The sequence below is a fragment of the Leiobunum rupestre genome, chromosome 7 (assembly GCF_980474605.1).
Source record: "Leiobunum rupestre chromosome 7, qqLeiRupe1.1.hap1, whole genome shotgun sequence".
In the NCBI taxonomy this organism is placed as follows: Eukaryota; Metazoa; Arthropoda; class Arachnida; order Opiliones; family Sclerosomatidae; genus Leiobunum; species Leiobunum rupestre.
In genome coordinates this window covers 35,978,977-35,993,677 of record NC_143390.1, presented here as the reverse complement: position 1 = coordinate 35,993,677, position 14,701 = coordinate 35,978,977, and the positions used below count along the sequence as shown (strand labels likewise).

Genomic DNA, 14,701 nt, shown 5'->3' with positions numbered 1-14,701 from the left:
AAGGAGACTGATAGAAAAAGAAATTACAGACGCAAAATTGAGAAATTCGATTTAAATCGATAAAATTTCAATACAAGCCGGGGGCTTCTTGAAGGTTAATGCCATAAATGTTCCTCGAAATTAACAGCGTTTTCTCTTGAGTAACTCAAAACATGTCCTTCGCAGACTTTCGCAGATTTTACGCAAAAATGCTATTACATCTGAAAATATGGTTTGTAAGTAACTAAATCTATAGAGTGTTATTCTTAAATTTGATATTGTTAGATTAAGTAATAAGTTCAGGAAATAATATACTCAGTACATTTTGAGATGTGATGGCACCGGCAAAAAATTTGCCCCCCTCCAATTAAAAATTAAAATTTATGAAATAAAGGTAGGACCGGCTTAATAGAACTAATATCAAACTTAATTTTCTTAAGAAATATTGGTTTTGTATCATACAAATAAACTTGAAACTCAATAAACATAAATATAATTTTAGTATCAATTTAAATCCATCTATAAAATTTTAAAATGCAAAAAATACTAAATCTGGTCCGTTTTTGAGTTTTTTTCTTGTCGCCAGGGGACTGCCCCCTGACCCCCGGAACCACTGACAATGTGAGTGTAAACTGTTTCCCCTTCCCAACTTCTGAAACGTTTCTACGCCACTGCGTGATGGGGTGTACAAATCCGCGGTTTGGTGGAAAATTCGCGCACTTTAAAATCTGTGAACCGCCATGCGAAGGCACATGTTTCATTTTTTATGCCTTAGATGGATCAAGGGGTCGGACTTTTGCATTTTGGGCTAACGGATTATGGATTATTATTGTAAGATTTTCTATATAAAGTCTATGGGAAGGAAATTCTTGGATATTGGATTTGTGAAGTGTAGACGTAGCCTTACCGCGTGCAATCTAATCTCCTACGAGTTCCCCTTACACGTTTAAAAGGAGGTGGCTAAACCTCAGTGGCGGATTATGTTTCTTTGAGGCCCTTGGCGCAATTTTATCATAAGGCGCTTTTAAGTCAACCCCCGATATGACGATTGACGAGGCCCTAGGCACCTGGCACGCGCCTCTATTTGCTAATCCGACACTTCTCAACTTGTCTACTAACCGAACCACAACGTCAACTAAAAAGTGATTAATCGATTAAAACAATTCAGGGCAAAATGCCTTCATACAAAGTTTTAATTAGGTCGGAGTTCAATTCTGTTTTGAAATTAAGATCTTTATGAAGTAAATTTCCACTCAAATGGCTAAATGTCATCGCGAGTAAGACAAATTTAAACTAAACAGAATTATTTTAGCAAATGGGCCGTCTTTTGTGGCCCGCGTGGGAGACGAAAGAGTCTGACTGAGAAAAAAATTAAATTTTAGAAGGATTTTGTTTTTTTTTTAATTTTCTCGCTACACACGGGTAAAACTTACAGTTAGTACAACAAAATTTCTTTTGCTTCTTTTTTTGTCATTTCTACATAAATTTGTTTATCCACTAGTGCATAGTCGTAATAATAGCCAAAGGGTATTAAACACCGATTTAACTTTGTTTTTTTTATCATTTAATATAGGCACCGTTTCTGATGACAACTAATTAATTTCTTCTCTTATTTTTCAAAATATAAATATTACTAGAGAGGGCATATATATATTATCTGTGTTTAAGCGTTTGGTTCGAGTTTTGAATTTTCTTTTGAAATAACATCTTATGTATAAGGGTAATTAGCCACGGACATCTGAACGATATGTGACAAATATACGAAATCTAAACACCACACTTTTTCGAAATAAACCGATCGTCGGAAGAATTATTTAAAACAAAAAGTTTCTTTAGTAATTTTTAAGCACCGATTTCTTTGGGTTATTCAAGTTAAATCCATTACTTTTATTTTTAATATTATTTGTAACGTACGGGTTAGTTAACCCCAAGGAATATTTTAAAAGGAACTGAGTTCTGTTGAAACGCCGTATACCGGGACGCGCGGTTCACGCCAAATTATTATTATCACCAAAGAAGTTATTTCTTCGTAACAGTAGGTGGTCCCGGTAACTTAATTTTCTCCCTTTTCTTAACAAAAAAAGTTGGGTAAAACGAATATCGTCTATATTTTGACCAACCTATTGATATATTGAAAAATGAAAATGAATTCAGAACATAAATGAAATTGTGGAAGAACGGAGTATTCTTTTTTATTCTTTTTTAAAGTCAGGTACTCTATATATTTGTTAACGTATTAACGTAAATTTTCTAACGTGGAATATTTTTTGGGGTATTTTTTTAAATTCATTTATAACTCGTGCTTTTTTTATGAAATAAAATTATCGTATCTTTTAATAACTTTCGCTGCCGTCAAAAAACTTGATTAACCCAAAATCAGAGGTTGGCCACCATTTCCCCCATATTTCGTTCCAAGATCCTTTTTTCCACTTAGTAGTTTTTTTGTCGTTTTGTTACGATCAATATTCACTCTCGCTTTTCATTATTACACGCACTTTCCAGTAAAAAATATGTCTCTATTTCGTGTTTATTTTTTTAACAAACCTCACGCACACCCTCGAAATCCCGAAAATTTAAGTGCGAAAGAAATAAGTTTTCTTCTTTTCACATTTCTCGTGTTCAGTAAATATATTACAAAAAATGTCCTATTGACTTTTACATTTTATACAAGCGATATCTGGAACAAGGCGGTTCTCTATTTACATATATTTTGTTTCTTTTTTATACAAACACTTTTGGTATATATTTCTTTACACAAAAAGAGTGTTTTGGGGGTGGAGGGTGTGAAAATAGACGATTATTTCCTATCAAGACCGGCTACAACTGGGAGTGGCGGTGGACTCAAAAACCAACAGACTCTAAGGATAACAAGACGCGCGACTGTCCTCGTTATACCATCATCTTTTGACTATTTTGAGCAACTCTGTGTTAGAAATATAGTATTGGTCAATCCGTACTTTCTTTATATTAGAAAATAAAACCAAACGATTGGGTCTTAAGTCAATTTTTCTCATTTACCTTTTTTGTTTGTGAGGATTCTATCGGAATTATTTTTAGTGTGTGCGATCTAAGAATATTGAGCAGGGAAGTGTTTCTTTTTCCGAAACCATTTCTTTAAACTTTCTCGCTATATTTTATAGGTAGTCTTATAAAAACTGTACTGTTTGACTCTTTAAATATAAATCTATCGTACCATTAAGTACCATTTCTTAATGATTTTGATCGTGGTTATTGATTGTAGTATTTTTTTAGATTCAGTTTTGTTTGTTTCGGAGTATTTTTAAACGGTTTTTAATTACAGTTATTCTAGAAAGCCGAGAGTACGCGTTGTAAGCCTGGTACAGTTTTTATAAGAGAATCAGAAGATTTAGTCGATTTAATTGTTTTTATTATTTCTTAATTTTATTTCACGATAACTGTAAAAAGGTGAATTTGATTCCGTAGGAAAATTACCAGTGCATCACAATTTCAATTTTCTCGTGCTTTATTTCGGTATATTTTGATAGTACTTCTTTTTTCTATAGTACGAAGTATCGTAGTGTTCGGTAGTATTCGCGATCGGTTTTGTCCTTTAAGATAAACTATAATAGACGTCCAACAGTTGCATCACAGACTATTTTTGTTTTAGTTTTTTTTGTAACAGCGAGCTAAACTTAATTTGTTAATTTAGTCGAATGTTCGTATCCATTAATTAATTAATTAATTAATTATCGATGGAACGTGGCACCAATAATTTAAAAACGTGAAAACGTTACTCAGACGACGCTTTCATTAATTAACGCATATATTAGTAGGTTCTGAAATTCGAGTCCCTCTTTTTAAAAAAAAATGTTAAAAAGTCTCGTACCGCGAATGAATATATCCCTGACTAGTATTCTCGTTTCGGTGAAAAAACGCGCGAAGGGAAAAACGAAAGAGGTCGAGGTTTCCACGATTAAAAAAATAAATTAAGACGCGGCCATTTTGTCATTTCACCGCTTCTCCGGCGTCGTCTTGGAAGGTGAATCTGACTTCGTCGAGGACACGCCGCCGACGTTCGAGTCTTTGTCTTTGCGGGGAGATGGCTCCGATTTCGCCGGCGACGCGGATTCCACGGTGACTTTGGGTGATGAATTGTGACTTAAAGGTCCCCCGTTTGTTTTAGGGTCCGTGTCTTTGCCGATGAGATAATACGTCATCAGCTTCCCCTTCCCTTTGACGCTCACCCAACCCCGCTGCTCGAAGACGTAACCGAACTCCTCCAGAATCCTGGCCGTCTCTTCGACAACCTGCAGGCGAGAGAAAAGAGAAAGATATAAATGGCGCAGTCAAAAGTCCTTTTTGTCCGTCCACCCCGCCACGCTCTTGGCCATTTTCTTCCGAAATTGATTTAGTTTGGGGTATTAAAAACAAGTTTTATCCCCCCTTCCTTGAAGGAAAAACTAAAGTTAGGTCGCCTTCCGCGACTCCCAAACGCCAATCCGACACGACTGGTGAAAAGTACTACACATTGGTTACGAAGATTCTACATACGACTAAGAGCGCCGGCCGACGAAGGCGTGGGCGGAAAAATCGCGAAATCAATAACGCCTCTAGATCCACATTTAAAAGAATTCGTGACAGCTCTGAAATATTTTCGTCCCGAAGACTATTAAATAAATGAGCCCTCCCTACTAGCGAAGGCGTCTATAGGTCTAATGAAATTTGGCGCGTTTCTTTCGAAGATACGGATGAGCGACGGACTTGGATAGTTCGAGATAGAATCTGATTACTTTCAGCTGGTCTAGTAGATATACGGGAGTATAATAGTGAGAATGGCGCGATTGATAAAGTGAAAGAAAGTCTTCCTTACTTGAATACCACCCGCTTTGCCCGTACTTTCCATCCTGCTAGCCACATTGACCGTATTTCCCCACATATCGTAGTGGGGCTTTCGGGCTCCGATGACACCGGCGGTAATTGGTCCTTGATTTATTCCTGAGATTTAAAAAAAGCGTTAGTCAGAAACGAACTTGCAGGCAAAAGTCTGGTATACTGACCCATTCTAAGAACGAAATTGTTAAAACTTTCTTTGTTAATGTTGTTGAGTGTCTCCCTCAGCGTCAGGGCGAATTCGGTCAACTGAGCCAGGTGCGCCCATTTCTCTTTGATGGGGGTATCGGCCTAAAAATAATGGAGCATTTCTTTTCAAAGTCTTCCGTCTAATTAATAAATCTTTGAAACTGAACGATAATTACTTTGATATTTTCTTCGTTGTCGTTATTCAACCCACTGGCAGCCATGTAAGTGGCACTTATGGTTTTAATTTTAATGATGTCTTTAAACCTGGGTTGTTCCAAGAGCTACGACGCGATAAAGAGTATAAGTACCGAGAAAATACGTCAATGTACGCGCCAGATAAATACTTCAGGCACGGCCAACTTTGATGTCTCGCGCATCTCTCGCGCTACAGCGGCCATCTCATTCGTTGACGTTTCTGTGTTAACCTATGAGCAAAAGATGTGTATGACGTCAGCGCTCCTAGCGGATTATTATTTTTAGTATAGTTTTTACATTGAAGTCAATATAACAACCGAGCGTGGCGCTGACCTCCTACACATTATAGTACAGTTTATAGGGGGAAAATCCTTGCTCGCGGAATTTCGACGAATGTGTTGGCCGCTGTAGCGCAAACAACGCGTGATCAAAGTGGGCCGTGCTTCAGGCAAGGTTTGTAGAGAGATGGCAAGGTTCGTAAATCGTGTATGGTTAAAAGACTGGGATTTTTATACTCTTTAATACTATTATTTTCCACCAGCTGACACGGCTTTCTCTATCGTTATCACTAGCTGCGCACGTGATCGACAAATAATATATAAAGATGTGAAAAGATGACAAAGCAGTTTCGCGAAGCCTTGGCGGAAACTTTTATCTTTTTTCAAGTACCAAAGATATAAAGAGAAAGGAAGAATGGCCAAAGAATATTCCTAGAGATACGATACTTATTTTAAAAGAGAAGAAGCGTATTTGTCAGCTTCATTTTGAGGATAAATTTGATTTGAAAAGTTTCGCGCACATTATTGAACGGAAAAAAGTGCACTTTCCAAGAAATAAGTATTCCTTGACGCAGGATTCTGTTCCTTCTGTCTTTAAAATAATCAACCAAAAAAATCTTTACCACTTTTGTACCATATTTTCGATTACTATTATTTACCACTTGTTATACATTACGTCAAAACAATGCCAAAACCGCTACCTGCAAAATTTCTGAATATAAATATAATGTGCTACTCAGCTATACTTCAGTGTTATACAGAGAAGTGATCAATATATTCGTAGGGGTTTTCACGCCGACGACAGCGCCATTTGAATTTCTCACTGGCATTATCAAAGCTATAATATGGGGAAAAATTCCCAGTCTTTTAACCATCTCTCTACAAACCTTAGCTTCAGGCTCGTAAACAAGTGAATAGAAGGAACTCGTACATAAAGGGAGATTCTGGAACGGTACTTACAGCGTCGTAATCGGAGATAACTTCATTGAGAAATCGGAGGCATTCCAGGCCCTGGTTATTCACGGTTTCCTCGGTATAGAAATCCGAGAAGTTGGGCATGGCGGCGAAAATAACGCCCACAGCTTCGTAGCTTTTGCTGTACAAATCCTGCCCAGGCGAAGAAAAGTTTAATTGAATGAAAGGCTGTCGCTGTCTCCCTCCTCATCTGGACCGGGAAGTTACGCCCCCCAGCGGCCATTAAAGATATTAACTACAAAATTGTCGTAGATATAGATCGTATATACCGGTTTCTCTTTTTTCTTGAATTTTCAGCATTCAATTATCTCTCTAACTCCGAGGACGATACTCGAGAAGTGGTTAAACATTTTATTATATCCTTAGCTACTAAACGTTCTTTTCTCCAAAGTTTCAAATACGACCGTTAAAGTATATCATTAACTAGGGTTTCTAACTTAACTTATCCAAAAAAGAACGATCAAGGATTTTATACAGTTTATATTAACTAGTGGTGTTTTTATCGCGTTTAAATCTTGGTTCAAATGGAAACTTTTAAAGTAAACCGAATCATTTTGTTACAAGCACGATAAAAGTATTATACAGGGTGTTTTTAAAAGGTTATGCAAAAATTTGAAGGGGGTGAGTTGAGAAGTATGCCTGTTTTTTCCCCATTTCCCTACGATGAGTTAAAAGAGCACCAGAGAGCTTCAAAGTGTGACCTACCAGCCCCTGGAAGTGGGCTGCGACAAGCGCAAGACCAAGCAGCAGGGACTTTAAATACTGTTTAAGTTTACTTTTTACGCTGGTTACCTCGATTTGTTTACAAAGTCCCTTTTTACCTATCACACCAACCCAAACCTTTATGTTCGTATTCCCTGCTGCTTGGTTTTGCGCTTGTTGCAGCCTACTTCCTGGGGCTACTAGGCCACACTTTGAAGATCTCTGGCACTCTTTTAACTCATCGTAGGAATGTGGGAAAAAAACAACTCACCCCCTACAACTCCTTAAAATTTTTGCATCTCCTTTTAAAACACTCTGTATAACCAGAAGTATGTAATGTATCTCTTATGAGAGAGGAATTAATTAGGACGTAATTAAACACAAGGTTATCCCAGGAAAGCGCTAAAAATAGGAAATTGGTAGTCAATTTAGGAAATTTTTTAAGTAGGAGATTTTTGGAAAGTATTGAAAAATTTCTGTTGAAATTAATCAAAAATATAGATTTAAATTATATATTAAGTGAAAATTTATGGTTTTTAAAGTGAATTTGGTTTAATAACTAAACTAAGGCAAATTTACATTTAGCAGGTTCTACATTGTACAGTCCATACGCGGTTCTCATTAGAAATGCTTTCAACTTTGTAGTTTTTCAATTTAAAAGCTCGTAATTGCAAGGGGAAAAATAGTAAAATTATTAAAATATAGGATAGGGGGAATTCATTGAATATAGAGGAAAAATTATGAAATATGGGAGGGGACCACTGGTCATCCTGGAAATATGTACGTTCGCAAGTGTGAGGCAGTTTTCTATGAACGCGATTATGGCTCCACCTAATGATTTAATAAGTAAATATTACACTAAATAGGGATCATATTTTCATAAATAAAGTTTGTATAAATATTATTATAATATATAATATATAAATATTTAATTTATATAATAAATTGTTATCAATATTTTAAGTTTCTTCCATAACGCAATTTGAAAAATCAGCTAGACCCTGCTCGGGTACATGTTTCAAGGGAATAACAAAAGATGAATACTTCTCACTTTAGAGGTACATTATATTCTTCTGATATAACCCATTATCCGGGCAAGTTTCTCAGATTAATAGTTTGTGTAAAAATTATGGCAAATAAATAGGCCATCAAGCGGGAAAGGTAGCTACAAATTATGGCAAATGAATAGGCCGTGAAATCAACCGAGAAAGGTAGCCACAAATTATGGCAAATGAATAGGCCGTGAAAACAACCGAGAAAGGTAGCCACTAATTATGGCAAATGAATAGGCCATGAAATCAACCGAGAAAGGTAACCCCAAATTATGGCAAATGAATAGGCCGTGAAATCAACCGAGAAAGGTAGCCACAAATTATGGCAAATGAATAGGCCGTGAAAACAACCGAGAAAGGTAGCCACTAATTATGGCAAATGAATAGGCCATGAAATCAACCGAGAAAGGTAACCCCAAATTATGGCAAATGAATAGGCCGTGAAATCAACCGAGAAAGGTAGCCACAAATTATGGCAAATTAATAGGCCATGAAATCAACCGAGAAAGGTAGCCACAAATTATGGCAAATGAATAGGCCGTGAAATCCACCGAGAAAGGTAGCCACAAATTATGGCAAATTAATAGGCCATGAAATCAACCGAGAAAGGTAGCCACAAATTATGGCAAATGAATAAGCCGTGAAATCAACCGAGAAAGGTAGCCACAAATTATGGCAAATTAATAGGCCATGAAATCAACCGAGAAAGGTAGCCACAAATTATGGCAAATGAATAAGCCGTGAAATCAACCGAGAAAGGTAGCCACAAATTATGGCAAATGAATAGGCCGTGAAATCAACCGAGAAAGGTAGCCACAAATTATGGCAAATGAATAGGCCGTGAAATCAACCGAGAAAGGTAGCCACAAATTATGGCAAATTAATAGGCCATGAAATCAACCGAGAAAGGTAACCCCAAATTATGGCAAATGAATAGGCCGTGAAATCAACCGAGAAAGGTAGCCACAAATTATGGCAAATGAATAGGCCGTGAAATCAACCGAGAAAGGTAGCCACAAATTATGGCAAATGAATAGGCCATGAAATCAACCGAGAAAGGTAGCCACAAATTATGGCAAATGAATAAGCCGTGAAATCAACCGAGAAAGGTAGCCACAAATTATGGCAAATGAATAGGCCGTGAAATCAACCGAGAAAGGTAGCCACAAATTATGTTTTCCATCTACAGAATATTTCCTCGATTAATTTTAATAGGATTTAACAATATTTATAAACTGAACTAGAATCTTTCTCAGTTCGAACAATTTGGGGAGATTAACTTTTAAAAGCCAATCAAGCCTTGACGTAAGAGGATTAAGAAATTAGGCGAGAGGATACAAATAAGTGGGGTTCTCTTCAATTAGCGTTAATCTTTTAATAGCTACCCGCGCATAGACACAAACTCCTCTTCCGTTCAAATGAATCAACTTACTTCGTCCGTTTTACGGCTTCCCAAAAAGTGTTTAGCCACATGAGGAGGCAGAATGTTGTAGACCAGAGCTTCGTTTTTCCGTCTCATGTCCGCTACTTTCTCCTTCTGCTCCTCCACCTCCATTTGCCAAAGGAAAAGACGCCTGGACGTCATCTCGAACTGTGACGAGAATGAGTTATAAATACTTCCGACTTCGTTTGCAAAGCTCGGATATCAGTCTAAACGCGGGGCAATCCGACACGTTGTTTCATCGAGCCACTAGGAAAACACCGTTTCTCTTCCGTCCCGCAAGGGCGCTTCGGAATGAGGTCCGACCCAATCGTATTTCACCGGTTCCCGGGTCTCCGAGAGACGAGAGTTCCATTATAATTTGCCACCAATAACGAGAAAATTAACCCGGAGAATCCGGATTAGGCTCTCGAGTCCATTACGAAATTGCATTAGCGCTGACAAATTCGGTAAGAGATAGGAGTGGAGATGGTAGCAGTGGCCTAAATGGGGTATACACCCGGAACGGGGAGATGTATATTTCTCAGAGTCGCGGCTCCGCCATCCGGGCTGCGGGAAATCCATTGACGCATTAGACACTAATTACCGGAGACGGACGACGTACCCAGCGTCCCTGCCCCAAATAGCGACACTAAATCCCGAAAATACAGGCCACGATGAGCTCTGGTTCCGACGACAGTTTATTTATCGAATGACGCCTAAAGTTCCGCGTTCATTCAACAAAAGAACAAAGATTCCTTCTACGATACGCGAATAATTAGGCCGCAATTAATAAAGGTGTCTTTCCCTGTAAGAGCAGTTTTCGAATCAACTCGCCTCTCAACATTCATTTTAATTAACCACTGCCAACAAAATATGAATAAAGAAGTAAGTTTGATAGAACGTGGAAAACTACTCGGCAATGACATTAAATTTTAATTAGGTAAGCCATCCACTCTCACCATCCACTCTCAGACTTCACACAGTCGCATTTGCTTTTATATTAAAGCCATCAGTTTTAACGCGGTCGCAGCGTATCTTACAAACAATGAGAACCTTTTTTCGTACTCCGCAAATACGATTTTTAGGACTATATTGACACGAATAAAAGGGGTTGAAATTCCCGAAATAGCGGTAACGTCGATTTATAAAAAAATATTTCCACCGACGTGATATTAAAAATTCCTTTGCTGGCGTGTGAATTTTTTCAGGTTTATAACTTGAAATTGAGGGGAAAAATAAATTGGATAAGGGGCCGGTCCGTAGTCGCCGATCGCATTCCGTTCCGATAAAAGTGACAAGTGTTAACTTGGGAGCATGGAAGGTGGTTGGTTTTGAAAAATGCTAGAAAATCTACCTGCTTATTAATGATGATCAGTAAGAGTCCGATGGCGATTAGAATCACAGTCAAGAGCGCTTCGTGCTCCAAGTAGAGTATTCGGCGCCCGTAAGTCTTGTCATCGTAAACTTGGAAGGCGGTCCTGAGCAGCACGTAATTGAACGCGCACTGGGTGCAGAAGATGGCGATCATCAGGAAGGCCTTGATGAGGTAGCTCACGTCGGTCAGTACCGTCACGGCCAGCATGCCCAAGATACAGAAGTAGCTCAGATACTGAGGGAGGGGGTAAAACTCCTGAGGTTTGCCTCCTGGGCCATCGGGACTGGGGGTAGAGGTAGCGGACAGGTTTTTGAGATATTTCAACATGGTAAGGTTCAAAGGTTGAAGGTGAAGTTGAGGTTGAGGCGGAATCGTCTGCTCGTAGAGTATCTGAAAAATCGATCGAACGTACGGAGGGGAAACCAAAATGGAGTGTTAAAAATAATGTAGGGAAATTCGTCGTGGGTGGGCGGCCCTTACCGTCGTCATAATGTGCACCGAGAACCATATTGAAACGAAGAGTATCATTACGACCAGCCGCCAACACGGCTTTTCTTGAACGGCTCTCGAAAAGGAGCTCATTGATTTTGGGATACTCTGTGGGACGATGTGGATGGAGGGGGGCCAAACGGGGTGGCGGGTGAAAAGAGAGAAAAGAACAGTCGAATCAATTGATCATTTCGAAAGGGAGACGTCTGGAATTTGGATAGAGGCAAAGAAGGGTAGAGAGGAAAGGGAAAAGTTCGCTCCAATTACCTTAGAAATGAAGGGAAGAACACAGACAAAGGTCATAGTACCGACAAGAGCCAAGCCTATAAGGTTAACGACATACGGGACCACTGACCTAAAAGAAGAAAGAAGAAAAACTAGAGACGCGATGGCGAAAAGTGAAAAAGCCGTCTTTTCTGTAGAAATCAATCGTCATCGCGTGATCAGAGGCGTTTTTCGAGACGGTCAATATCGGAGAAAAAGAGAGTGTTATTTTACCCGGTTAAGACGAGAAGATGGGCCAGCGTGACGAAGAAGAAGACCAGTGGGAAGGCCGCCAAGCAGATGCAGCTAGTGCTGTCGCTACTCCTCCGGTATTGGTCCTCGACGTCTTTGCTCTTGAAGCAAAGGGTGAACGGCGTCGCGTGTTTCGACAGCGATCTGTCAAAAGAGAAAAGAGAGTTTTCGAAATCAATCGCCAAACCCTCTTTATCAACGGTATTCCCGAGACCTAATAGTATTTGTTCGAAAGGTTAAAGCGCAACGCGTAAACGGATTCACGGTTACAATAGGGCTTAGGTGTTTATTGCCGATTTTGTTCAAAGTCAGGCGTAATGTAGACCTATATGAGATATTAAATTTCCCAAAAGTAGACGTTGCACTACCCATTCGATTTGCCATGACAACCGAAAAGGTTTCTGACCATTTAAAACAAAAATAAGATTTTTTCCTTATTTTACCCAAAAATGTTTCAATTAACCCAAACTTTATGAAATTTACCTAAATGTGGTCCAAATTACCCATTTCGTGATTTTCAAATTTTTATAATCCCAGACTTTTTTTAAAGGGAATATAACCTGCAAAGCAATCTTTATGGAAGACCCCTTAAATTTTTCAAACTTCCCTGTAGAGTGGCGCCAAAGGCAAGAGTGGCCAGAGCGGAAAACGTTGGTGTTCCACAACAAATACCTGAGGTTATATTCCCTTTAAATGGAGATTTTTTTGTTTTAAGTGGTCAAAAACATTTTCGGTTGCCATGGCAAATCGAATAGGTAGTGCAACGTCTCCTTTTGGGAAAGTTCATACCAACTTTGAACAAAATCGACAATAAACACCTCGGGTACTCTCGTTGTAAGAACAGCGACCGATTGTGTTTACCTAAACAAATAGGGGTAGTATAGGGAGTTAAAGACAATCTTAAAAACAATCGAGTTTCGCGTTGGATAAACAGTAACGAGAAAAAACAATTTACGTCTGACGAAACAAACGTAGAAGTTTCCTTTCGAGCGTAACGGTTTATCGCGAGAGACACTCGTGAGCGAATGGGAAATAAACCATCAAAGCGAGATTTCGTCGCGATCTTACTTTTCGTTGTCGCGAAATAGGAGTTCCTGGTAGAGCCTTTTCTTGTACTCGTCCTCCATTTTCAAACAAGCGTCCGTGGCTTTTGTTTCTTGTTCCATCTTCGAGAAAAGGGAGAGACAGTCCCAAAGAACGGATCGGGAGAGAGAAAAGGTGGAAAAGGAAACGTTGGGTTTCGCGACCAGGTTAAATTTAAACTTTTAAAAGGCTTCTGGGAATACGAGACCAACGTACGAAATTGAAAACGTACTTCGGTGGAAGCCCCTCCGTTTTGATTCAGCTTTTCCTCGTCCAGCGTTCCCATCGGGTACTAAACGACAAAGCGTTTCGTCGGTTTCCGAGAAAATACTCTTTAAAGAGCGATACTTACCGGCTTGAGCACTTTCGTAATGAAATATGTCTTGATGTTGGCCAGTCGAATGGACTCGTCCCTGGAAGCGCCGTCAGCCGGAATGACTTCGAACTCGCCGTCCAAATACGACAAAGTTTTCTCCGAAATGTGCACTCGACTGCGCGCGACGGTCGTTTAAAAAGGTTGCATTCAGCGTTTTTGCGATGAGGACTTCATTACGAGATAGACACTCACCCTGGCATTCCCCCGCTTTCCATCTTGTTGGCGAGCTCGACGTCTCGGCTATAAACGTCGAACTGCCACTGTCTCTGGCCCAAGACGCCGGCCAAGACGGCCCCCGTGTGTACGCCCACCCTCATATCCACGGTTGACTTGGTCTGTTCTCGAACGATTCTGATTAAAACAGACAGATTTCGTTATTAAACTCGATTATTTTACTTCAACGATTTGATCTAAGAACTCACTTGATGGCATCCACCATGCTAAGTCCCATATGGACGCACAGAACGGCGTGATCCGCTCTTTCTTCGGGAGCTCCGCTAATGCAATAGTAACAATCCCCCAGGATTTTAATCCTAAGTTGATGGTATTTCTATTTAATTGAAGAAAAAAAGAGAAGATGGCTTGTTATGAGACGAAAAATTGTCGTCGGTCTATGATAAAAAAAACTCGTTATTTTAACAGCGGGCTTTTTTAAACTAAATCTTTCCGTTTGCTCAAGAGCGTCAACCCCCCCCCCCCCCACCCCAAATATTTGTGTCAAAAGGAAAGCGTTATGTGATCTATGCAAATTGGTTCATCTTTTTTTTCACGGTACAAGTAAGATAATGTAAAAGATTTTAGCCCTTTTTTATACTTACGTCGGATAGTTTGTCGAAACGAGCGAAGAGTTCGTTTAGTGTTCGCACTAGTTCCGGAGCTGGACAAGTTGACGAGATTGCGGTGAAACCAACGATATCGGCGAATAGGATGCTATATGGGAAGACAATTTCTTTTAACCAATAAAATACATTTTGCAAGTTTCGCGGTACATTTACAATAAAACGAAGAATACATTAAGTACCTAAGAAAATGTGACAATAGCTTTAACCTCTGGTTCTACCATGGCATATTTCGTAGCGAAAGTTCGTCTGCTTTTTAATTACCAAAACGTAAACATAGGTGGCGATGAAGAGTGTCATGAAAAATCGAAAGCAAATGAAGTTTCACTACAAAGTATGTGAGGGTGGAGTTTATTAATTAAAAATATTAAAAGTAGAT

General features: G+C 39.2%; 1 protein-coding gene across 4 annotated transcripts in view; it reads right to left on the bottom strand.

The window, feature by feature from the left end:
• Positions 1–1,237: 1,237 nt before the first annotated feature.
• Positions 1,238–14,701, bottom strand: part of LOC149936110 (adenylate cyclase type 3-like) — a 69,658-nt gene continuing 56,194 nt past the window's right edge. For all 4 annotated transcript variants that reach the window (XM_090154935.1, XM_090154938.1, XM_090154934.1 and 1 more), the window contains 16 exons: positions 14,302–14,413; positions 13,906–14,033; positions 13,676–13,834; positions 13,460–13,598; positions 13,340–13,399; positions 13,093–13,190; positions 12,007–12,168; positions 11,776–11,863; positions 11,500–11,616; positions 10,999–11,409; positions 9,654–9,812; positions 6,453–6,599; positions 5,196–5,300; positions 4,998–5,121; positions 4,811–4,935; positions 1,238–4,247 (listed from right to left, as the gene is read on the bottom strand). In XM_090154935.1, the coding sequence (XP_090011061.1) occupies positions 3,951–4,247; positions 4,811–4,935; positions 4,998–5,121; positions 5,196–5,300; positions 6,453–6,599; positions 9,654–9,812; positions 10,999–11,409; positions 11,500–11,616; positions 11,776–11,863; positions 12,007–12,168; positions 13,093–13,190; positions 13,340–13,399; positions 13,460–13,598; positions 13,676–13,834; positions 13,906–14,033; positions 14,302–14,413 (2,431 nt within the window). In that variant the 3' untranslated portion in view covers positions 1,238–3,950. The remainder of the gene's footprint in view (positions 4,248–4,810; positions 4,936–4,997; positions 5,122–5,195; positions 5,301–6,452; positions 6,600–9,653; positions 9,813–10,998; positions 11,410–11,499; positions 11,617–11,775; positions 11,864–12,006; positions 12,169–13,092; positions 13,191–13,339; positions 13,400–13,459; positions 13,599–13,675; positions 13,835–13,905; positions 14,034–14,301; positions 14,414–14,701) is intronic.